Source organism: Hoplias malabaricus, chromosome 1 (genome assembly GCF_029633855.1).
Source record: "Hoplias malabaricus isolate fHopMal1 chromosome 1, fHopMal1.hap1, whole genome shotgun sequence".
Taxonomy (NCBI): domain Eukaryota; kingdom Metazoa; phylum Chordata; class Actinopteri; order Characiformes; family Erythrinidae; genus Hoplias; species Hoplias malabaricus.
In genome coordinates, this window is record NC_089800.1 from 80,931,255 (window position 1) to 80,957,871 (window position 26,617).

Here is a 26,617-nt window from a genome sequence, read left to right on the forward strand (position 1 = left end):
CTCCAGGACTGGAGTTGGGCACCCCTGGACTACAGGATATGCGCTGCAGTCTGTAACTGCTGTCGACTCTCAAATCAAGTAGTTATAGCTCATAAAGTGGCCAGAGAGCATACACTGCATGTTTCTAATGAAGTAGATAACTTATACATATCTGTTAGCCATTGCCTGTGTTGATTTTGTTGGTAGGGGTATAATTAGCTGTCTGTTCATTAGACAGACATACGACAGACCATTAGGCCAAACCATCTGACTCTCATTTCTCAAAAGGAACTTTTAAATTTCTCCTTGCACATTCTCACATTTCAGCACAGATGCCCCAATCCCCACAGCAACCTTCAGCACAGTCCTCAAGGAGCCTCAGCACTCTGGAGCTTTTCAAGCTGTGCCTCTCTCTAACTACAATTACCTCTGAATATGGCTTTGAACCACAAGTAGAGCTTCGGAAGGGATGCGCTGCCTGAAGTGCAAGCTCTTGGCAAAATATTACTCTCAGAGCAGAGAAGGCTGACCTTCACATTCACGTTCTCTGGCTTTACGGAATCGTCCTTTCACTTTGGACCAAGGGGACATTGAAAGCTGCTGCTGGCAGTAACTGAAAGTCTGCTTGATGAGTTTGTTCTCTACAAAGCCCTCTCATGTCCAGAGTTGGTATTAGACCGGCTCTTGTGGTGTGGGCAGTGGTGGTTAATGTTTGAACAGCGTGAAGGTCATTACCTGATGGGCTCCTGGTCTTCCTTGTCCTCTTTGCTGTGAGTAATCTTTATGCCACTCTTGCGAGCCCGAGGGCATCCTGACAAACTGAGGAAACATGCTGGGTTTGGAACAGCTGTTTACAAATGTATGTTGAAAATAGATACAGCTAAAATTGATTTCCAGCATGGAGGTCATTACTGTGTATAAGGTAGAATGACTGTTAACCCTTAGAAGTCAAGTTATTATGACTAGGTTGATGGCAATCACTGGTATCATTGTAACTCACTAACTCTATTAAAATAAGCAGTCACTAAAGAATTTCTTCTATTTATGACTAATTATTTTTCATTTTAAACATATGCTCACAATAAATAACTGTTTATCTCCACAAGAAAACAAGAAATCCTACTAACAAGTGGATATGGCTGACATGTTTTTCCATCAGTGTTTAAATAATTTTAAGATACCGCATGTTTCTATCATTTGTTTTAAATGGCTTCTAAAGGTTAATGTGCTGAAATATAAGTGTGGATTTTGAGGTGTTTACCTTCTGTGTGAGGCGTAGTTGCCAGTGATATGTCCCGAGCCATCGCAGCCCGGAGTCGGGCACCTGGGACAGAAATACAACCTGTTACTGTCCAGCATTGGACGAAGGGAGGGCCTGAGGTCATTCTCTATAACACAAATGACAACACTATCCCTTCATTACTGTGAGAATTAGACCCAAAGTATTTCATACGTGCATCTGCTCAAGTTAATGAGCAGAGCAGAACTGACTTTCAACAAAATGGCTCATTTAAAACTAGAGGTAACGAAGGTTGAACAACTTTCTGAAAGTCTGAAAGTTTCTTCTCTACAAGTTTGCCACAAAATTAAGCATTTTACTGACATGGAATAGACTGCTCATTCAAGCATTTGCAGATGTATTCTGTAAGACTTGCACTGAACAAAAAGCTCAGCATGGTCCAATAACTTTACACACAACACTGGACATGAGCTTAGACACTCAGCTTGCCCTAATCAATATGTTCTTGCTGAAAGCTCATTTGACTGTGGTGTCTGACAGATACTGTCTGTTTCAGTTACTGAACTAAGACATTTCACATATTCTAACATAAAACGTGTAAATCAAACTCAAATAAAAGTTTTTAATACTTTAGAGTCAGCATGTAATATGAAATCAGTTGTGGTGGTATATGTATTAAATAATTCTAATATTTTGGTCCTAAGACATAGCTATAAATAATTAGTGACTATATACAATTAATTAAAAATTAAGTTAGCTTTTATTAACTTGTTAACAAAACACACACTAATCTTAGTTAAAATAGCGAAATATTAGTAGGAAACAATCTATACAATAACATTTAAAACTTTTAAACAGAAGTACAGTGGAACCTCTACCTACGAATTTGATCCGTTCCGTGACCCGGTTCGTAAGTGGAAAAGTTCGTGCTTAATGCTTTCCAGCCCCCACCCCGAAAGTCACCCGTTTTGCACTGATATATGTTTACAACACTCAAATCAGTAAAAAAAAAAATACATGTAGCGTTACTAAAAATAAAAAAGAAATAATAAAGTTGTAAGTGGTTACACATCGCTACCTTGAAGACGTGACGACTGGCTGGAGGAGTAACACAGGCACTGGCTGTATGACGGGAGGTGGGGGGTGGGGGGAATAACGGAGAGTAGGCAGTGAATGTGGGGAGACGAAGCGTAGATATGGCTTAACTTAGCACGAATTTCGATGTCTGCTATTTACACTAATGCTAAATTGCTAAAGCTACAATGTGCTAATCTTAAAAGCTCACTCAAGTCTTTTCCAGCCATTTCCAGCTGCTGGAGGCTCGGGTTCATTTCTAGAGTCATGGTTCGTTGGTGGAGGCAGAAAATATTCAAATGCCCGGTTCGTAGAGGTTCCACTGTATATGAAAAAGTACTGAGCAAAACTTCAAAGCCGATTTTATTTGGGCATTTTATTTGTCATGGCTGTAATGTTCAAACTATATAACTATAAGGAGAAAAGAATCCAGAGCATATTGTTTCAAGCCTTACTTGAGTTCTTGTGAATTGGTAGCCATCATACTTCGAATGCTTTTATCTGCTAAAGGACAACCTGAAAGACTGGAAGATGGTAAAGTGGATGTTAGTGGAGAAAAAAGAGGGATAAAGCACTGAAACAGAAGACTAAAAACAGAAAAACACACAGAAAACCAAATCAACTCACAAAAAAAAACAACTAAATGCAGAAAAGCCATGGTGCAAAGTGCAGGGGATATCAGGTCTATATTCTGTTAACCCTCTGAATAGAGTACTGGTAGATCATTAATGCCAGAACCAATTCTGTTCTTAACTTGTGCTAGTATTCGTATCTCAGATACTGAAGTGTTGTACTCAAAGGGTTAACGTGTATAGGTACTGTTCTGGCTATGACAGTATAGTTGAGGTAAGCTGAAAACAATAAATTGATAGGACTGAATCCACCATGAAAAAATGAAGTCACACCTTCTATGCGAGGCGTAATTACCGGTTACGTGACCACTTCCATCACACCCTGGTGTTGGGCATCTGTCTCCAGAAAAAAGTAGATAGAATCAAACGCCAAAGTCCAGAACAACAAAAAAACGGAAACATAATTTTGTGTGCAGCCATTAGACTGGGAAAAATGGTAACACTTCATTGTTTAGGCAAATGAACCCACGTAACACCTTCATAAGCATTACATCTGGAGCTAGGACAAAGACTGGAGCTTTCATTGGCCCGGATTTTACAGTGATGTCAAGGCCTGGGATTGCTGAATCTGAAAAGGTTTAGAAAGTAAATCTTATGAAAGTGTCACACAGAGACGGGTTAAAACTGAAGTGTTGCTTTGATTCTCAGCTTGATTTTGAGTTCATTGTTTCCAGTTTAGCTTCACTGTCTGCTTGAGTGTGAGAGGGCTAAACCTCAGAACATCGTTAGGGAGTAGCTGCAACATGAACAGATAATGAAAATGATGTTTTATTACAATAAAGCATCAGGAAAGCAAAGGAAGGAGGTACGCTAGCCTTCAGGAACTCCAGCTTGAAAAGAAAAGACTCTGCCAGGACACTGTCATGTAGCATGCGGCTAACGACACATCGCTGTAAGCGGAGCAACAGAGGAGAACAAGGAAAAAGTGGGGGTGAGGGGGAGGGGGGGTGAGTGGACACAGTGGGGGTAGGGAGCGACATCACCTCCCCTTCAGGCTTACGTTATCAAGTCCTTTTTGCTTTCTTTGCAAGGGGCGAATTTTGGCTTGGGACTCGGTATGGTGACATCAGTGGCGTACGCACTGTCCTCCAAAATGTCCTGGAAGGGGTCCAAGTCATCTGACTGAAAAGAGTGTGAGAGAGAGAGAGAGAGAGAGAGAGAGAGAGAGAGAGAGAGAGAGAGAGAGAGAGAGAGAGAGAGAGAGAGAGAGAGATTCCAAACTGTTATTTAATGGCATTAACAAGACTGCAATTTCCCTTTGTCAGCATTTAGGCAATGTATTTTCTAGAGATGAAGGACTATCTGATAAGAGAGAGAGAGAGAGAGAGAGAGAGAGAGAGAGAGAGAGAGAGAGAGAGAGAGAGAGAGAGAGAGAGAGAGAGAGAGAGAGAGAAAGAAAGAGAAGGATGAAACACATGTAGGATGTTTCTGGGTAAATCTCGTCTAGCACCCAGCAGGCTGTGTATGAGGTGTAGCACTAGCTGCTGCTCTGGCGCCCTCTGCACTGTTTGTGAGGATTCCAGTTGGCCTTTGTCTCTCGGTGGTTCAGAGCAGCGATGGTGCCGACAGACACTTGTGAACTGAGCTGCTGCCACCATGTTCACGCTCTACAGCGGCCAGATCCACATCAGTGACGACTGCTCATTTACACCGATACTGAGGCCAAATGAAGAGACGGAGCAGCGGCTCCAACTGCAGCAGCCATCAGCCTTCAGCTCACTAGCACTAGCTGATTCTACATTACATTTATAACATTTGGCAGAATAGTAGCAGTAGTATGGTCTAATAATATTCAAGGTTGTTACATTTGTGATGATTGCCACAGATGTTTTAAAAAAAAGATCAATTTTTGACAATGAAAACACATTAAAAATCAAGCTAAATTCAAAATTGTATTATTATATCTTGTTTGATTCGTGCTCTACCTTATGTAGAATTCATTGTGCCATCTTATTTAAAATACAGTACGTTTGCTTTTTCATAATCAGTCAAAATGTTGGGATTATTGTCTTCCTGTAAAATGCATCATTCATTGTGATTATGTATGCAAGAGCCTGCAGTCATGGAAAACTCCAATTTTCACCATCCAGTGGATACTATCCTGTCCTGCACATTATGGCAAAAGTTTTAGCCTAAAATGATACCAGCGCTACAACTTTTAACTAAATTTTTTACTAGTAACTCTAATTCATTCACTTCTGTAATGTGCTTTTAACTTATATATGAACTACAAAATTCATTCATTCATTCATTGTCTGTAAGCTCTTATCCAATTCAGGGTTGCGGTGGGTCCAGAGCCTACCTGGAATCATTGGGCGCAAGGTGGGAATACACCCTGGAGGGAGCGCCAGTCCTTCACAGGGCAACGCACCCTCACACATTCACTCACACACTCACACCTACGGACACTTTTGAGTCGCCAATCCACCTACCAACGTGTGTTTTTGGACTGTGGGAGGAAACTGGAGCACCCGGAGGAAACCTACGCGGACACAAGGAGAACACACCACACTCCTCACAGGCAGCGGGAATCGAGCTCTCCAACCTCCAGGTTAAATACATAAACGTACATATGCATAAAGAAATTCTGAGTAATGACTAGTATGGGGAAACAGAGGCATGCTAGCATGTGTAAATTAGCGTAAACTAATGTTGAATGTTGAGATGAGAACAAAAGGAGTAGTAGATCTCTGAAACTGATCTCTTTGAGATTAATCACAAGTAATAAGGTGTAGTTTGATAGAGATCTGTAATTCAGTTCATTCATTCATTCATTATCTGTAACCACTTATCCAATTCAGGGACGCGGTGGGTCCAGAGCCTACCTGGAATCATTGGGCGCAAGGCAGGAATACACCCTGGAGGGGGCGCCAGTCCTTCACAGGGCAACACAGACACACACACACACCTACGGACACTTTTGAGTCGCCAATCCACCTACCAACGATTGTGGGAGGAAACCCACGCAGACACAGGGAGAACACACAAACTCCTCAGAGACAGTCACCCGGAGCAGGAATCGAACCCACAACCTCCAGGTCCCTGGAGCTGTGTGACTGCGACACCACCTGCTGCACCACCGTGCCGCCCACTGTAATTCAGTTTTCATTAGTAAATATATATTTTTACTAGTGAAAATACAATTTTGAGTAGATCAAATTAAATTATAGATATTTTGTCATATTACTTCTGGGTCAGTTGTCGTATTTCACCTAAAAACGTCTCATTTCTGTTTGATGTTGACTTAAATGGTATAAACAACATCCACTGTAAAGGTCCTGTACAATTCAGAGTACTTCCTAGATTAGTGTAGTGACAAGAACAAGAACTATGGCCTTGAACCCTTCAAAGAGCCTCTTTTGCCGTCATTATTTTAAAGAATGTAGACATGTAGGAGCAGACTACAGAGAGTGTCATGTTGTGAAACTAACATTGTGTATGTAGCATGTCAAACTTCATTTGAAAGCAAGAATCTGGTTTTCTGTGATATGCTCTTTAAAAGATAAAGTAGAACAGTCACAGAGAGACTGTGCCTTGGCCCCATCTGAGAAAGTGTCTATAGACATGACAAAGGAACCTGTCACATCTCTCTGGAACACATGCACACCCACAAACACAGTGCATCTTTTACACTCTGCATTTAACAGCACAAGGCTACGGCATCAGTGTGTGAATCAGCAGCCATCGTGATTCGAAACAATCAAATGTTCTCACTGTTCCACAGAGAGAGTCAAAACACACACACACACACACACACACAGGTGTCTTCACCCCCCCCACCTCCACCCACCCACACAAAATCAACAGTCTCTCACACAGAAAGCCCAGTGCCGTTCCACACAGCCAATTTGTATGCAAATAATGAAAGCTCAATTGGCTGTTGAACTGCGCCAGTCAATCAATGCATCCATGGGAAACGTGACGGAGAGGAAGTGAAAATTAATCCGTCGATTGGGCTTTGTCTGGGAGACGCGGGGATCAAAGCAATGGCCTTCATGCACCAAATACACACCCACATGTGTACGTGCACACACACACTCACACACACACACACACACATACAGAGAGACACAGAGACACACAACTGCGCTCTCCGAGATCTGTGCAAACGGAAGGTTCAATGAATCCTGAGCTTGTGAAATGGTGAATGCTATAAAGGGTTTGCTACTTAGGGCACTCTGCTACAGAAAATAAAACTATTTTGAGTGTGGAATTCCAGCCTTATGTTTTCTTTTGTTCTGTTTTTAATGAGGAATCATTCTTCCACTTATATACACTAGATGGCAGTATGGTGAAATCAGAGAACTGTGTGTGTGTGTCAGGGAGAGAGAGAGAGAGAGAGAGAGAGAGAGAGAGCATATGTGAATGCATTCTGCAGCTGTGCTAAGCTACTTCAATCACTGTCAGCCTTATAGTGATAAACAAGTGTCAGATATGAGCATAATGGCTCTGTATTAAACTCACATATTACAGTTAGTATTCCATCTATTCGGAGCATTAATTAGAAACAGTACAAAATGTGATTGGAATAAAACCGTATATCTACAGAAAAGCCGCTTAACAGTGTTCTTAGTTTTCAAAATAGATGAATGTAATGTTTTTTATTCAAGTATTTTAGAGTATTTCTGGCGGTCTGTCATAAAGCATGCACTTTGTACACTTTGTATAAGCAGTCTTTACACTCAAAAATGAAAAAAGATTTGAAAAGATTTGATTTTATATATTTATTAGAAAGGTTCTATAGTGTTCATGGTACTATTGCACTGCCTTTCATAAAGAACCAGTGAAGAACCATTTAGCTCACACTGAACACAGACCATTTGTTCCTTTAGCTCACACAGTTTGAGCTCTGGGTTAAAGACAAAAGGTTAATAAAAATTGCCCACCGGCTCATTTGGCGATAAAGAAATCGGAATTGGAATCAGCCAAAACCATTCATGACCATTGCATCCCTGCTGTAATGTCTAATTCATTTATATGATAACTATTACATCACAACACGTTTGTATCTAAAAAATGCTCACTTTACCAGAGAAGGCAAAAGCAGTCTTAAATATGAATGCAGACTAATGTAAATAGATTTGATTCCAAGTCATTTCACAGCATTTCTATTGGTCTATTTATGATCAAAGAAATACACATCGCAAAGACCTGTTGATGTATTCAAATGATGTAAAACATGTAAATCAAGTTTATTAAAATGACCTCTTTGTTTCTAAACAGTGTCAATATTATCAGCTCAACTTTCTGTGTAATGCATTTTTTATAGTTCTACAGTTACAGACTACAGAGCCCCAACAGGACCACCACCTATTGAGCATTTTGGTGGTGGATCATGCCCAGTTCTGCAGTGACACTGACATGGTCACAAGTGGATCAGACACAGCAGTGCTGCTGGAGTTTTTAAACACTGTGCCCTCTCACTGACTACTGTATTAGACACAACTTGCTGGTCCACCTTGTAGATGTAGCTAAGTCAAAGACAGTAGCTCATCTGTTGCTGCACGGTTTGTGTTGGTCGACTTCTAGTCCTTCATCAGTGGACACACGACGCCACCAATAGGGTGCTGTTGGCTGTATATATTTGGTTGGTGGACTATTCTCAGTCCAGCGGTAACACTGGGGGCTCTAAAAACTTTAGCAGCACTGCTGTGTCTGATCCTCTTGTACCAGCACAACACACACAATCACACCACCACCACATCTAGGGGTCTTGACCTTTGAAGAACAGAGCGAAAGGGGTCAAATAACATATGCAGAGCAAGAGGTGGACTATGGTCTGTAACTGTAGAATTACAAAGTGCTCCTGTATGGTCAGTGGAGCTGATAAAATGGATGAGTGTAGAAACAAGGATGGCATTTGAATGTTTTGGCTGATCGGTGGATCTAATGGAATGAAGGCTAGACAAGTGCACAACAAATTGATGTTGGTGCTTGAAAGGATATAAGGTGACAGATATGTCATCCCATGGCAGGTCTGTGCTGCGTGTGAGTGTGTGTGTGTAATGTGGGGGTGTATATAATGTGTCAGACAGTATGGACACAGCCATCTGAAGCTTGGCTCTACATGTACAGGTATGTAAGTAAGAGTATGGGCGTGTTTTGTTTTCAGCTTGTCTGCATCTTGCCGGGAGCCATTAACTCTCGGCTGCATACAGACTGACACAAGCATGACATGTTTCACAATGTGCATTTATACAAAGTGCTCTCCTCTCCCCTTCCTAAGCACTCCCTGAGTTAAGGGTGTCTACAAACCCGTTAAAAGGTTCATATCCTACAACTTGGTTTTGGTTTTCCCTTGAAGTAGTCCTTATGTCTTCATGACCACATTCTCTTTATCCTTCAGAGTAACACCAGACTATTTCTGCTACAGTACCTGTAAGATATGTAAATGACCTATTTTCTGATTGGACGCTTTGTATTTTGCCTGATCAAAGCACCCTGAATATAATGATGGACCTGAAATGACAGCATTGGAGAGTGTGTGATTTGCTCATGATTAAATGGCAGGGGCCATCATCAAAACATTATCAAAACACGTGGTCAGAAACTAAAAAGTAGCTTGGATTTTAAATAGGTCAAAAATGATGCCTAACTGCTACTGCTGCGAATGGAATTCAAATCAACAAACCTCTTTGAGGGGCTAAAAATATCATGCATCAACACAATGTTGTCTTACAGTTTACTTACATTTGACAGTAATTGTGTTGATGTAATATTCATGTCAATGTGAGTGTGTGGTGCCCTGAGATGTGTTGCCTTGGGTGCATTCAGTGCAGGTTCCGGATCCACCACAACCATGAACATGTTAAAAGGTGGTACAGAAAATGAATGGATGAATGAATGAAATCTTTAGTAAAATATAGCCCATAGTTAAAGGAACAATAACAGAGACTGTTCTCACTATTACAGCTCAGTGGATCATCACAAAGACTTTGAAGCTTGAATTTTAAGGTAAAATATATTCCTTTAAATGTTGTTATAGTTGTGATTTCAGATTAATGTAAAATGGTATGCTGCTGTTTATATATATATATATTTAAGTGTGGAGCTTGTATAAAGTTATCTATAATCACAGTAAATACAAAACATTATTATATAAAACAAATAAAATTTTATCTTTTTTTCTATAACAAAGTAGGTGTGAGAGATTTGGAAAAAGTTCAACAAAAAAATCCACACACAGAATATCACACCACAATGTTATTTGGTTTTATTCTAATGTTGGCCGTTATTTGTTGTCTGTTTGTTTTTAGCAAATAAACACCTACTGCTCAGATAAATCGCTTTTTAATCTCTTAATCTCATAATCTCTGGTGCCTAAAACTTTTGTACAGTACTGTATATATATATATATATATATATATATATATATATATATATATATATATATATATATATATATATATATATATATATATATTTGGCACGTATACAGTACATTTTGAAATTAATATTTACATGCATTTAAATGATGGACTACTAGGAAATTCAGTCATTCATTATCTGTAACCCTTATCCAGTTCAGGGTCGCGGTGGGTCCAGAGCCTACATGGTAATCATTGGGCGCAAGGCGGGAATACAAGGGGGCGCCAGTCCTTAACAGGGCAACACACACCCACACATTCACTCACTCACTCACACCTACGGACACTTTTGAGTCGCCAATCCACCTACCAACGTGTGTTTTTGGACTGTGGGAGGAAACCCACACAGACACAGGGAGAACACACCACACTCCTCACAGACAGTCACCCGGAGGAAACCCACGCAGACACAGGGATAATACGCCACACTCCTCACAGACATTCACCCGGAGGAAACCCACGCAGACACAGAGAGAACACAACACACTCCTCACAGACAGTCACCCGGAGGAAACCCACGCAGACACAGAGAGAACACACCACACTCCTCACAGACATTCACCCGGAGGAAACCCAAGCAGACACAGGGAGAACACACCACACTCCTCACAGACAGTCACCTGGAGAAAACCCATGCAGAGATAGAGAGAACACACCACACTCCTCACAGACAGTCACCCGGAGGAAACCCACGCAGACACAGGGAGACCACACCACACTCCTCACAGACATTCACCTGGAGCGGGAATCGAACCCACGACCTCCAGGTCCCTGGAGCTGCATGACTGCAACACTACCTGCTGCTGTTGTTTTTATTGTACACACATGTAGGATGGGCTTTCCAGATACAGGACTAAATTATTTACTGTAATGGTAAATTTACCTGAAATATCCTTTAGCACAAAAAAATCCTACAAAATGCATGTCATGAAATTCAAAATCAAATAATTTTGATAATTTTTAGTAGCAAAAGTAATTCTTGGTAAATTTAGAACTACAGTGAACTGAATTAACCAGGAATTACATTTACCACTAAAAATGAACAAAGAATATTCTACAAAATGCATGTTGTTTAAATAGTTTTGTAGCCCCTGAAAGAACCAGTTTATGCTCCACAGAGCGGGTCCCTCACACAGGGGCAGCTGATTTAAAATAGGTGTCTGATCTATCCAGGGCACCAGGACAAACAGACTAAGCTCAAGCTCTCTCCAGTAAACTGGGGCCTTCTGTCTAAAGAGCTGCAGGGGTTTTATGAAACAAATGGTATCAATGAATGAGAATAGATTTTGAGTGATTCTGTGTCATTAGAAATTAATTGTGATTCATTGGGACTAATGATGATGAAGAGGCCTCAGTGAATGTGTGTGTGTGCTCTGTGGAGAACCTTTGATTTGTACGTGTGTGAAACACTGATCACAGCCAACGCACTTGAGTTCTGTTAACACGGCAGGTCTGTAGCCCTGAGTCATGTTTATTTTTCATTGTGTCCTGTCTGATGTTCTGTTTCTAGGCTGATTCATGCTTTACACTCACCTGTTAAAATATTAAACCAATTTTACAGATTCAATTGTACATTAATAAAATAACTGTAATATGACAGAACACATTCCAAGGTTTGAAATAATTTGTAACACACTCTGAAACGTACATGTGCGGAATGATGAACAGAGCAGTGGATGCCTGAGAAAAGTCATATTAGAATTCGGTGATTAAACTAAAAACACCTTGTTGTTCCTGCAAAATACAAAAGAGCAATTGTGAAAACATTGTTTGTGTTTGATGTAGATGCTGTATGTGGTGTGAGAGATCATTTAAGGCAGGGGTAAAGATTGTTCAGGAGGAATATCGCTGGACTCTTGTTATTATTTTGGCTGAAATACTGTGGCTAATCCTTGTAATTTTTCCAGGTCTGGTGCCACTGCTTAATATTAGCAGTATATCGGGCCCAGAACAACCCCAGGCTATGTATGTCCCGTGTGTGTGTGTGTGTGTGTGTTTGTGTGTGTATATTTGGGTGTGTTCGGTTGCGCGTGGGCACCTCTCCGTCGTGCTCCAGGCGTTTGATCTTAGTGTAGTCGACAGGCAGCTCCCAGGGGTCCAGGGGGCAGCAGCGGGCACCTGGCAGGACGTCCCGCTCCCGCCGGCCCAGCACGGGCTCCAGAGGGCCCAGAGAGCGCCCCCCTCCTCCAACACGCTTACACACGCTCACGTCCATCATCACTCCATCATCATCCACCTCTACGTCCCGCTTCTACCCAAGAGAGGGGAGCAGAGGGGAGAGGAGAGAGAGAGAGAGAGAGAGAGAGAGAGAGAGAGAGAGAGAGAGAGAGAGAGAGAGAGAGAGAGAGAGAGAGAGAGAGAGGGCGCAGAGGGCAGAGGAGAGAAGAGGGAATTAGAGAGGAGAGAAAAATAGAGGGGAGAAGAGAAAGCAAGCAGTGGGTAGGAGAGTATGGCAGTGCAGGAAGGAGAGAGAGAGATTAAGAGTAAGAGAGATAGAGAGATGGAGAGAGAGAGATTAAGAGTAAGAGAGATAGAGAGATGGAGAGAGAGAGATTAAGAGTAAGAGAGATAGAGAGATGGAGAGAGAGAGAGAGAGAGAGAGAGAGAGGTGGTGTAAGAGCAGAGGCAGTGAGAAAATGGTGTGCATTAAAGTGGATGAGTGAGGCAGAGGTGTGAAAATAGATGGAAGGAGAAATTGAAAGAGAGAAAAGAGAGAAGAATGGAGCCAGAAAAAGGAAGGGAGAGAAAAGAAGGAAAAAATGAAAGACAATGTGAGAGTTGTCCTCTTTCCTCTTTCTTTGCTCACTTTCTCTCTCTCTTCTGTTTGCTCTGGATTCACCAAAAAACATGCTACTTTCTGCTGTTATGAAATGTGTGTGTGTGTGTGTGTGTGTGAGATTACTAACATGATTAACAGTGCGGAAGTGAAGGTTCTCCTGCAGTAACAGGTAGCTGGAATACTAAAGGTTGAACAGGATAGTGGATAAATAATAATCCTGAGTACACTGTGAAATTAATGAGATCACAATATGAAATTTCACACAGCAGCACATTGGATACTTTCATAGTTTACTAATCTAATCATAACATTGTGGTTCAATATCCTGAATCTCTATTTTTCATGAAGCATGGAGCAATAGAAATGTTGCTAATGATTTAGATGTAAACATTCAAACACACAAATGATACAAACTGTTGCATCCAGTGCTTTCCTAGCCTTCAAACCCGGCAGTCTGCACTTTAAAGGAAAGTCAAGGGCAATAGTGGTTGCGGCCAAGGGCAAGCCCCAGCTGAAGTTACGAATGGAATCAGTAATGGTCCAGTAAGTGAGGGCCTGGCCTGTGTGTCCATCCAGAGACCACCATGAGAGCAATGCATGATGTTAATAGCTCCAGAACTGAAAAGCAACATGCAGTGCACAGATCAAAACTCAAAGCAAAAGCAAAAAGACAGATCTGTGGTACTGTGCAAAAACTAGAGACCACCTTGGTTTATGTAATTTCCAGTTAAAATTGCCATTCTTTTTGTAACGTGTTCATTTTTTAGAGACGGAAACAGAGCAGAAAATATGTAATTTAATGTCTTTCCATTTTTAGTGTGTTTATACTTTTATTACAACATCCATGCTTTTTTGGAGATATACAGAGTGTATTTATCCACACGTCCAGGGGTGGCCAGACCACAACTCTTTACCTTTACAAGTTCATCTTCCATTCCTTTCATTCATAATGAAGAAATAGCAATATATTTGTTGAGTTCATGTACCTTTGGGTACCTTTTTCATTTTGAAATGTGAAAATGGACAATGGGAAATGACACTTTTCTTAATTTTATACAGAAAATTGCAAGGAAATAAAACAGGACAATGCTCCATCTATTTCTGTGTCTCTATCTGTGTTCAATTTCACCTTTTCCCACTGCTCTCTCTCTGTTCTGCTTCTCATTAGGACAGCTCTAGAAACTGTTTACCACACAGCAGTAAGAAGCCTCCGCAGTATCTGCCGCTGTGGCGCATGTTTCTGGGGAAGAAAAAGGGGGTTCTTCTTCAGGATTCTGAGCAGATTATTGTCTGAATTGGCTTGAGTTGACTCTCTATTTCTATTTTTAGAAAGACTCTTTGTACCTCACAGTTCTGTGACATGGGGCAGATATCGCTCTGAAATTTCCATAATTTCTTTCAAAGTCTGGTTCTAAACCCCTTCACTGCTACGTCTCTGTTCACAGCGAGAGAACAGGCTACAAGTGAAGAAGAGTCGACTCCCAAAGATTCAATTCTTCAAGCATCTGGACTGAAAACACTTAAGAGTCAGTTTACGACGTCATAAGAAGTCGTGGTCACTGTATTATTGGTAGTTTAGAGTGCACATATTTGTGTAAATACATATTGTGGCTCCTGGTAGTAATGTGTTTTTTCTGGCTCTTTGTGTCTGAATGGTTGGCCAAACCATTGCTTATCATGATCCAAGTCATCTCAAACACACTCAGGATGATTTCAGGATCTGGATTCTGAGGTGGTCAGTCGGTTGTTCTGAGAACACAAACAGCTAGTGGCACGTTTAGTCGCCTGGTTGTTGAGTCCCAATTTCTCTATAGTTATTATTATTTTTTTATATTTCAGGTATAGAAACTTTAGAGTGATATTTCGTAATGTCTAATACCCAATACACAGGTCTCCTCAGAAACATCTCCTAAAATATGAGTTGTACTCAACGGCAAATTTCACTGGAAATGCGATAAATGAAGGGTGGTCTCTGATTTACGCACAGAATTGTAAATATAAGGGTTGTCACAGATGTGCTGACTGCATGAGCAAAAAATTTAACAAGATATAAAATAAGGAGTTTCATCCTGTCAGCATTTTAAACTCAGCTCCCTCAGTAAATAAAACAAGATACAGATATTTTTCCTGAATCCCACCTTAAAATAGTTTAGATATCTTTATATGTTAGTGTACTGTGTTAGTGTTACTGGCTTGCTCACTTGAGGGTTTTACATTTGTCTTTACATTTCATGTCAAATCTTGTCTTACTGGAATTCTGTGAAGCTGCTTTGTGACAACATCAGTTGTGAAAAGCGCTATATAAATAAATTTGATTTGATTTGATTTGATTTGATTTAGTGTAATGATTTTACGTTAGTGTCTCTGTTAGATTAAGAGTAAAAATATCCTGCTAATATCGGCTCTTTGGTCAGAAACTGACCACTCATGAGTCCAAGAGTTCAACAATGGTCTGTTTCATACGAAAGAATAGAAGATACAGGAAGAGCAACACAAATTCTACATCTGTAGATGGGGTACACTCTCCAAATGTGCACCAGCAAGGGGAAATGTTTAGGACAATGTACTCAAGGCATATTTCCATCCAGATGCACTGAAATGCAGATGTTTTAGCACAGTAACCCAACAACATTTAAATGTTCTACTGGTCCAGAGTACAATAAATAGATCTGTTGGTTAATTCTAAACCAAATCGCTCAATGTCAAGAAGAATCTGATATCACTGCATCCTTGTTGAGGTCAAATATATTAGACCTCTATGGGATCACATTAAGTGTGTGTGTGTCTTTAGCTGCTGTATTCAGAACATAGTCGCCAGATCATTAGCGAGAGCTGTGGTGGGCCTAGGACCTCCTCTTATCCCAGAGTGAAACTGGCTTAACCTGACCCTGACCTCCAGGAGCACCCTGGGAACCAACCACAGGAGTGCCAGACCAAAGTGGCAACAGGTCAAGTCCTAATATTCCCTCATGTCCCATGTTACTCCAATTAGGGTGAGAGAGACAGAGAGAGAGAGAGAGAGAGAGAGAGAGAGAGAGAGAGAGAGGGGGGGGGGGGGGGATTAATCCAAAGACAGTAAAAGAAAAAATATAGAGAGAGACAGGAACAAAGGGAGAGATTAGAATACAAAAGTGCAAAAGAAAATTATACAGAATGGAAGAGAGGAAAGAGTTTTCTTATAAGAACTATGTGAGAAACTTGAGTTGTATACTATAATGTCTGTAATTACTAATGGAAATGAAGTGTACGTAGGCAGAACTGAATCAAAAGATCATAACGTTCTCAGTCTATTTCCACCACAGCTTTAGCGATGATGAACAGCTACAATTGAGCCCCCATTCTGCACCGTTCTTTTTCGGAGTGAAATAATGGGAGGGAAGCGGCTGTGGAGAGCTGAAGTCTTGGTGAAGACACAGCTGGCAGAAATGGAGAGAAGCCACCATGCTGTCTCTCACTCAGTGGCAGGAGGAGATGGGTTTTGCCGCAGGCCAGCTGCTTCTCATCCCCCTCTTCTCCTCCACACACTGACAGGAGATGGATAGAGGAGAGAGAGAGAGATAGAGAGTGAAAGAGAGAGAGAGAGAGGAAGCCCTCTTTCGCTCAGGGCACTTCCGTTCACCCACCATATGCCATCATCCCCTCTTCTCTATACCTCAGCATTAGTGTCAAAGCCAGTTCAGTTTGTATCTGTATAGTTTCTTAGGGAAACTTTGATTTTATTAAACACACTTTTGTTATTATTGCACAGAAGTACCTACAAATATAATGTCCACATTCAAACTACCTGTAGCAGGAAACACACACACACACACTCTATCTTTATAGAAACTTCAGCCATGGATGTTGAGGGAGGCAAATGTACCTTTGCTCCACACACTTTAAGTTTCCATCATAGTCCAAAAAAATCAAACCGCTGACCTTTTGATCCCTAGCAATGTTCTATAACCTTCAGGCCATGTCTGTCCCCTTATGACGAACCTCTCATTTTCAATTTTATTCACTTAAATCCTCTTCTGATTCCTGTTCTATTCTTAATATCTTCTTACCATAAACCAAATTTAAAATCAGCAGTAGCAACTTCAGTGATGATATGCTTTAACCTTCTGATATGAGGAAATATGATAGCGGAATTCTGCTGAAAATGCAAACCTTAACGGCTAAAGGCAGGCCCTGTTTACATGTCTGTTGTGCTATTGTATGTTGTGGATTCAATGTGCCATAATATAAAGACAATCTCTATAAACCGCTGCAGCCCTTGCCTTCACTTCGGCCAAAAAAATACTAAATGGAAGGTTGTGTGGTCATGGTCTTAAAGGCTAAGCACCAGCTCTATGAAAGTGTCAAACAAATAAATACAGTGGAATTTGAGTTCCTAACTTGTGTTTATTGATAGTCAGAAAACATGTTATTTTTTACTAATTCAAGGAATAAGGTTTAAAAGAGGGTGGCACGGTGGTGCAGCAGGTAGTGTCGCAGTCACACAGCTCCAGGGGCCTGGAGGTTGTGTGTTCGTTTCCCGCTCCGGGTGACTGTCTGTGAGGAGTTGGTGTGTTCTCCCCGTGTCCGCGTGGGTTTCCTCCCACAGTCCAAAAACACACGTGAGTAGGTGGATTGGCGACTCAAAAAGTGTCCGTAGGTGTGAGTGAATGTGTGTGTGTGTGTCTGTGTTGCCCTGTGAAGGACTGGCGCCCCCTCCAGGGTGTATTCCCGCCTTGCGCCCAATGATTCCAGGTAGGCTCTGGACCCACCGCGACCCTAAATTAGATAAGGGTTACAGATAATGAATGAAAGAATGAATTAAGGTTTAAAAGACCGTTGGCCTGTCTGTGACGTAGATGGTGGACAACAACTCTAGAAGTTGCACTTAATTTAATGCAAAATGACAAAAAGGTGTGTTGTTTTTGGCTGCAATAATCTGTTTACAAATGGCCCAAAGATCCCAAAATATCCAGAAAATGGACTAAATTTGTCAACTTTAAATGGGCACATTGTAAAGGACCATCCGCTCACTCCGTTATCTGTAGCTCATTTCACTGGCGCTTTTCCAACAACAGGGCATGTAAGGACACCAACGAAAGGTGTTCAAGAGCCTCTGTAACATGGAGGTAAACAGGGTAAGGACACTCACTTCGCCTGTTTTAGTTGGTGTTAGTTAACGTTAGCTTGACTTGCTAAACTCGGTGGCTCAGATTATACTCGGCTACGTAGCTGCATTACGGAGGTTTATAGTGTCGGATGAATTCGAGTTCGACTTCGATCACATTTACAAGAATAACGGTACCTCTACATCTGAGTTTAGCTTATTGCTAGGCTAATGTCATGAATAATGTTGGTTATTTAGCTAGATACTGTCATAACAGTCAGTCATAACGGTGTTTTACCGCGGCGTTGTTCAGCTGTTGTCCACCAGTGACGTCACGGTTGCGTTCAAGAATTTCCGTAGGAGCTCGGGTTTTTCCGTCAATTTAATAAAATTGTCAGTTTTAAAGCAAATTAAGCTGCTGTTTTCATTTTAATTCATACTTATATATGTCAGTAACTAAAATAATGTGAAATATTCATTGAGGTTCATTAAGTGGTGCTTAGCCTTTAGGACGGTTGGAAAACCCTCAACTACAGCAGTTATTTGGCCAGTTATTTTGGCTAAAACCTAATGCTACAATTAACCAGTTATATTTGATTCTAAAGTCGACTCTACATTGAATCTTCTGCTTCAGTGTTTATGGGTGTACACTTGTGCAATGTTTTATGAATGAAGCTCAGTGTTCATGTTGAGGTGATTCCCCTGACCATGTGTGTGTCCAATTAAGCCGCAGGGAGGGAGACTCTCCTGCCAAGAACAAAAGCCAAAGTGCAGGCCAGGCATCTTTTTTCGAAAGCATAAAGCCTCTGCGTGGCTAAAGACCCCACGCTGTCGGCACTTAGCTCCACTTGTTGGTGTGCACCAGAAGGACAGAAGGTAACTGAACGGTTGCCACGGCTGAAGTGGACGCAGGCTAAAGTTGTGCGTTGCGGTGCATTAAGAAACGTCTTGCTTTCCTCAGATCAAACCACAATGATTAGGAACAGTGCTACGTAGATGAAATAAGCTGTTGTTCAAGTCTAATATCTGCTACTGAATTGTGACCAACTCTTCTGTTTTTAGGGAACCGAATGTTATGGTTTTGGAGTCATCTGACTTAAGCACAGCTCATTTTAACTTGATAACATCAAAACTGATGAATATTCCTTCAAGAGGTCGTTTTGGAAAATTTCTCACACTAAGCCACAAACACATTTTTACACCAAAGCTGCATGACACACACACACACACACACACACACACGTCCTCAACTCACCCATGGGTAAAATGACCTATTAGAATGAGCATAATGCCTATGATGCTCACTAACTCAGCAAAGTGATGGATGTAATTGCATTGTAATACAGTCTGAGCTTCTGATCTGCTGCTCGGCATACAGTAACAGACTGGTGAACAGATACAGCACACAAACTCAGCCACAATCACAGCCAGAATTCTATACTGTGTGAATAAGGTCAATTTTGAGATGAAACAGGGAAATTGTCCAGAAATACGCTACCACTCAAAAGTCTGCAATGATATTTCATGTTCTAGATTTCTGTTATGTTTTTAATTAAATGGAATGTCTATATCATTGCTGTACAAAGAAAAACATCTCCAAAATAGTAGCTATCTTAACTTTCAATGAATGTCAGTGTTAAAAAAAAGAAAAGAAAAAAAGAATCTATGTAATTTTGCTTATTTTTTTATTTTAAACTTCATTTTAAGTAATTTAATTTTGCTGCTGTTTTCAAATGATGCAGTAAACAAAAAATCAACAAAAATGGAAATACATGTTTTTTTTTGTCATTTCCATTCATTCATTGGTTAGTTGGACGGTTCATTAAATCAGTCAGTCATTCATTCATTCTTTGTCTGTAACCGCTTATCCGTTCAGCGTCACGGTGGGTCTGGATCCTACCCAGAATCACTGAACTCAAGGCTGGCACACACCCTGAATGGGGCACCAGCACATTACAGAGCACCACACACAGTCACTCAGACACTCACGTCTTTAGACAACTTCAATCATCCTACCTGTGTGTGTTGCGAGCCCCCGGAGGAAACACAGGGAGACACAGACACAGCAAGAGCACACAATACTCCTCACAGACAGTGACCTGAGGTTGAGCTTGAACACACAACCCCAGGACCCACACACCCCTGTCACCCATTATAGAAGTTTTGGTAACACTTCCTATGAATTCTGTATAAATAATGCCTTATAAATGCATTAACAATGCATTATATGGCATTCAAAATACCTTATAACGACTGCTATAAGCCTGTACAACTACTTATAACTACAACCATAACACATTTTAAGATATAAGTGTGCAACTTCATAAAGGCAGGTGTTATAATGCACTATAAAATAATTCCATAAGAACAATGCACATACTGTAGATGCACAGTGTCCCACATCCATTGTTTTAGGGGTTGTTTTGGGGTTTTGTGTCATTGTTGTGTTGGAGGAGGATGTTGTTTTGTGTGTTTGTGTATGTGTGTGTGTGTGTGTGTGTGTGTGTGTGTGTGTGTGTGTGTAAGTGTGTGACAGTTGACAGGGGCAGAGCTTTATGCATCATCCTGGAAAATTGTATGGCAGTAGATAAGGCTCATCATACACAAATACAGTGAGTAGGGAACAAGAAAACAAAGCACTATTAAAGCTCTTATAAAGTGTTATATATGTAATTATACAGACCTATAGCAGTCATTATAAGGTATTATATATGCCACATAAATGCATGTATAAAGCATTATATATACAGGATTCATAGGAAGTTATGCCGAAGTTTATATTAAAATTGTATATATATATATATATTATATATTATATATTATATATAATTTTATGACATATTACATTTTTGCAATAATTGATCAACTGCTTCCAGAGTTGATAGTTGATTTTGAAATATGACAAACACTGGACAGCAACTGTCTTTAGAATAGTTTTTTTCTCTTTAATTTGGTTTATTTCCAATCAGAAGTGACAAGAATAAAGTCATCTCCATGATTTCTTTCCAACTTTTTGGCTTCTCTAATCGTCTCAAACAGGCCTCAGAGGGGTCAGAGCAGCAGAAGCAAAATCCCAGGAAGCGTTGGGACATGACTTTGCCAAATCTTTGCCAGTTTTACTTTGTAACTGTGTCACACCCTACACCACTTCCAAGTAAGGAGAGTGATGTGTAGCACATGCTTCCCCTGAGACACCTGAAACCAGTCGCCATATATTTTTTCAACTGCAGTAATCGCACCGTTATTTAACAGTTCAACATGCTTGGAGCAGAATGCTAAGCTTAAATTCAAACATCTCTCTCTGTCTCTGTACCCGTGTAAGGAGGTCCTGTGGTTTGCCGCTGAGGCTCTGGGGCATCTCTCTGCAGCGCGTGGACAGGTTGAGGATGGCCGTTGCTGCCATGTGTGCGGCCTCCATGTCGTGTGTGTAGTCGAAGCTGCTCTTGCTGCAGGTGCTGCTGGCACTGCTTCCTCCCTCTCCTCCTCCTCCTCCTCCACCCCCTCCTCCTCCCCCTCCTCCACAGCTCAGGCTGCTGCCGCTGCTGCTGGGGGCATAGCTACTAGTGGTGCTGCTCGCTGAGCTGGAGTTCTTACAGTAACGCTTAGCTGAAGAGACACAGACAAACAAAACACACACACACACACACACACACACTATATTTTAAATGTTATATCAAAACCTCATATAGATTTTCTTTTGGCCCATTTGAAAATTCCAGCTGACCTTTATATTGTCTGTAAAATAAAGGTGAATGGACCAATAGACATCAAAGTTAAGTACATTTTCCAATAGTGTTATCATTTTAGAGATTTTATGGTAGGAATGTATTCACCATTCAGCCATAACACTGATGCCACCCCATTCGTTTTCTCAGCTCCACTGACTATAAAGGTGTGGTTTGTGGTTCTACAGTTGAAGACTGTAGTACTGTAATAGTGCTGCTGTACTGTACTTTTTACACCTTTTCACTCTGAAGCAAAACTAGAATAGTTTATCTGTTGCACTGCATACTTTCTTAACACTTATTTAACCTTGTTCTTCAATGGTCAGGACCCTGAGAGCACCACCACAGAGCAGGTATGATTTGGGATGCGGATTGTTCTCAGCAACACAACACAGAAGCAACACAGAACAGCAACACAGAAGTGGTGTCGTGTTAGTGTGTGTTGCACTGATGTGAGTGGATTTAACAACATCCTATGGGCAGCAACCTGTGATGAAGACCAGAAGATGACTAACATAAACTGTGCAGCCAAAAATGAACTACTGTCTATTACCTTACATCTACAATAAGGAAAAAAAATTGCAAGTGTGTCTAAAGCAGTAGCAAGTGAGAATGCCCAGTGTTTAAAAACTCCAGGAACACTGCTGTGTCTGATCCACTTTTACTAGCTCAACACGCACTGACATACCAACACCAAGCCAGTGTCACTGCAGAACTGAATATGATTCACCAGCCAAATGATTCCTGCTCTATGGTGGTCCTATCTAATGAAGAACAAGGTGATCCAATGCAAACAGAGCAACAGGTGAAGCTCCTTGCAAAGCTCCTGTTTGTAATGTTCAGTTTGTGGTTTTGTCTTTGATTTCTTTCCCTAAATTCTGCTTTATGTATTAGGTGTACAAATATGATTAAAAATGTTATTTCAAGTAATGTATAATTGTAATTTAAACTTCAATCATTCTCCCACCTTTTGTAATTTCATCATAAATGTTGTGTAGTTTTAAAAATGAGAGTTGTAATTTTAGTCAATAAAAAAATAACCTAAAATTAAATAGTCAGAAAATGGCCTTGCATTCTTTATGAGTTCCATTAAGAAAAATCACTGCCAAAGCAATTTGTTCTGTTCTTGGGGCTAATTATGTTTTCTAAGAGTATGTGAGTTTAGGTTTAGAATATGTAAAAATGGTTCAACTGACGTTGTCACAAAGCAGCTTTACAGAATTAATATCAGAACAGGTGATGGCAGAAAGCCAAAGCGAGCAAGTCAAAAGCAACAATGGCAAGGAAAAATCCCTCGAGGCTGGAGGATAAACCTTTGGAGGAACCAAGACCCATCCTCCACTGATCAAACTACTGATAGAAATGAACAGTTTCACCAGTTACGTCTGTCATTATTCTACCGTGTAGTTATTGGAGAACTGATGTAAGAGAGATGGAAGTAATGGGGATTAATGCAAACATAATAACAATAATGATAATATTAATAATGATAATGTTAATAACGGTGATAATGGCATTAATCTGGGGCCACAGATTATTTTGAGTTATAATTGTATGTCATTTAAAACACTTTCTAACTTGTTTGTACGCCTTCTATTTTACAATACTAGTGTTAGTTCAGTAAACCTGCAGCTGACCCTTATACGTGTTTCTAGAGAACTTTATGACACAGTTTAACTTTCTGAAATTTGATCACAATTAAAACCATGAATGATCATATCGCCCACCTCTAGGTAAATCTGCTTATTATTTTAATTAGGCTACATATGAATAAACACATGCAGATTAAAAACGCTCTACAAAGCCTTCACAGTCCTAATCTTCTTATTTGCACCTATTTGTTGTTTTGTATCATGTGGAGCGTCCAGTAATGAGGGATAAACCCTTTATCTGTTGACTGATCGCTCTTAATGCCGACACACAATGATCTCTCTGAATGGCTGATTAATGTGAGGTAGAGGAGAAGAGACTGGAGCTGAGAGCTTCATCCTTGAGCTTAAGGTGAGAAAGCTGCTCTGCTTTCCATCTGACTAAAGGGACAATGAGCCCCAGCCACCAGCCGAGCATCAAAGTGGCATCTCCCACCGAGCGCCCTGCTGCCATCTCTCTCTATCTCACTCTCGCTCTCTGTTTCTCTCTCCCTCTCCGCTCTCTCCCTCTATATCCACCCTCCCCTCTTAGTCATTAAAGTGCAGCTAGGGAGCTGCCTGCTATTCACACAGAATTGCAATTAGCTGCGGCCCAAAGACTAGACCTTGACTCGCCTCTACCCAGCCATTCATTATGCATCTGCTGCCATATAATTTCCATACATTTCCATTCCTCTGGTCAAAGCCCAGGGAAGACGTCAGGAGCATTCATAAAACAGTGCAGTTGTGGTGTCACTGCATTGGCCCAGTCAATCACCGCGGCGGCCTGTTTTTATTTCTCAGGTTATCAATTACTGGCTTTTACCTTTAGAGGGAAATGAATGCTCACTCACTCTCGCTAATATTATACAAAGCTCAAAAGGTACTTTTACAATCATGTACTTTAGGAAAAGAACATGATAAATGATGGGCCACACACAGGTCACAGGGTTTGAGTAGGAAAGGAGCGAATGGCTTTTTTTTTATTACCGTCATATCCCTTGGGCGACGTGTCTCGGCCCTGGACCTTGGGTGCGATGGCGCGCTTGCCGTACACATTCTGGCTGTCGTAGCCGTTGTAGTCGAAGCTGGTCTTGGAATACTTCTCCAGTTCTTTCGCTAGGTTGGAGCGCGGGGTGGTGGTGGGGACATTGTTCTTATAGCCGTACTGAGGGATCTCCAGCTGCTTCACAAAGCACATGGGCCTACGACATCAACACACAGGAACATGGTCAAGATATGACTACTTTTAAGAGGTGTTTAGAGTTTTTCAAGAGGTCAGTAGAGCTTCGTAAGTGTGGCAGAAAGCTCGTTGAGAACAAACAGTATGCCATTTTGATTTCAAACTTGATCAGTGCTGTAAGGAATCTGTAAATAATGCGAATAACAATAAATTCCTGCATGAACTTACAATAACACTCATATCAGAGGATTTTACATTTCATACGTGTCTGTCCCCGTGAACATCACTTTTCTGTTCTGTTCTAAATTTGTTTGGAAACAGAGAAGTAGATCTATTTTTTATTATATTCATCATTTTCTATTACATTTTGCCCTTGCACCCAATGGTTCCAGGTGGGCTCCAGACACAGAGCCACCCCGATCAGAAGCAGTTACAGAAAAGGAATGAATGAATGATTGCTGTTTTGGTTTGTGAAAGACATAATTTTGTATTATAAGATGAATGTAAATGTAGTTCCGAACATAACTACATAACAATGTAAGGTTAGTACTGATTTGATTATGTTATTACCTGTAATTAACTATATAATATAATGCAGATGAAAAGCGACAGAACTGTATGTTCATTTTAGAGATTACAGGCTGTGCCTTACCTCAGCACTCGGTCTGATGCCTGGTTGGACTTGGTTCCGTTGCAGGCCTGGTGTTTCTCATGGGCTTTGGCCAGTTTCTCCGCAGCTGCTATTGGGCATCCCGAGAGGCTGCATCAACACAATGAAAATGAAGAGTGTGAATTCGTTGGAGAGTTTATTTACAAACAATACACTCATCTGGAGCAGGCATTGTTAACAGCTTCAACTTTGTGGGGCCCTGATTAAAATCTTGATGGAGGTTTGCAATCTGATCCCCTGCACCACTGCAGTTACAGCATCTACACCTCTGAGAAGGCTTTAGACCAGATGTTGGAACATTTCTCTGAGACTATGATGGCCATGAGAGCCTCAGTGAGGTCAGGTACTGAAGACTTTGATTATGATTAGCTTTGGATCTCGTAAGTTATTACAATTCATCCAAAAGATATTGGATGAAGCACTCTTAATATAGACAGTCCATTTCCACTGCTCCATAGGAAGGGCTTCATACCCCTCTAGCTGATGTCTGGCATTGAGCATGGTGACTTTTAATCTCTGTACAGAATGGGCGTAGCTATAATTTGCTGGATTAATTAATTAATAATACGGGATGTCTAACAATCTGTAGAGTGTCTGGGTGTGCAGTGGAGGGTATGTGTGTGTGTGTGTGTGTCTGTATATGTGTGAATGACACAAGAGAAGCTGCCAATTTGCTGTGGGCCCTGAGTATTCACAATTCCCGATGTGGGAGCGCACACGTGAGAGATGAGCATGTGCATTAGCTTGTACACATTTGTGTGTGCGTGTGTGTGTGTGTGTGTGTGTATGTGGCTTATGGGGGTGAGGCTGCAGTGGGCTGGAGCTCCTGTCTGGGTGTCACTGAGCTGTTAATGGTGGCTGCTACGCCTGTGTCCCACACCAGCTGCCTGCTCTCACACCTCCACCACACCTCCACTCAGAATAGAATTATGGGCTTTAAGGTGAAAGACTGTGAAATAGAAATTCATCAACCATCAGACATTGGATTTCCAGGGCTAGATTAGCCGAAATGGAGGAATGGCTGAAGACCTTAAGTTAAACTGCCCGTACTGAATATAAAGCAAATGTAAACATAATTAAACTTACATATAACTATGCACTTATTGTGTAATAACAATAAATAGACGTAATGACATTTATATTAAAAGCAGGGATAACCGTTTATACATTCTGAAAGTATTTAGTCATTTATTATTTGCCTTTTTTGTTGTTGTTGTCATTTTTAGTGGAAAGAAGATGAAAATACAGAATGAGATG

The 26,617-nt window shown here is 40.9% G+C and overlaps 1 protein-coding gene across 4 annotated transcripts in view; it reads right to left on the reverse strand.

Annotated features, from left to right (window-relative positions):
• Positions 1–26,617, reverse strand: part of myt1lb (myelin transcription factor 1-like, b) — a 135,978-nt gene that overhangs the window by 8,437 nt on the left and 100,924 nt on the right. For all 4 annotated transcript variants that reach the window (XM_066674947.1, XM_066674954.1, XM_066674929.1 and 1 more), the window contains exons 9-16: positions 25,343–25,450; positions 24,498–24,712; positions 21,468–21,760; positions 12,331–12,543; positions 3,926–4,047; positions 2,749–2,817; positions 1,241–1,303; positions 715–798 (exon numbers count right to left, since the gene is read on the reverse strand). In XM_066674947.1, the coding sequence (XP_066531044.1) occupies positions 715–798; positions 1,241–1,303; positions 2,749–2,817; positions 3,926–4,047; positions 12,331–12,543; positions 21,468–21,760; positions 24,498–24,712; positions 25,343–25,450 (1,167 nt within the window). The remainder of the gene's footprint in view (positions 1–714; positions 799–1,240; positions 1,304–2,748; positions 2,818–3,925; positions 4,048–12,330; positions 12,544–21,467; positions 21,761–24,497; positions 24,713–25,342; positions 25,451–26,617) is intronic.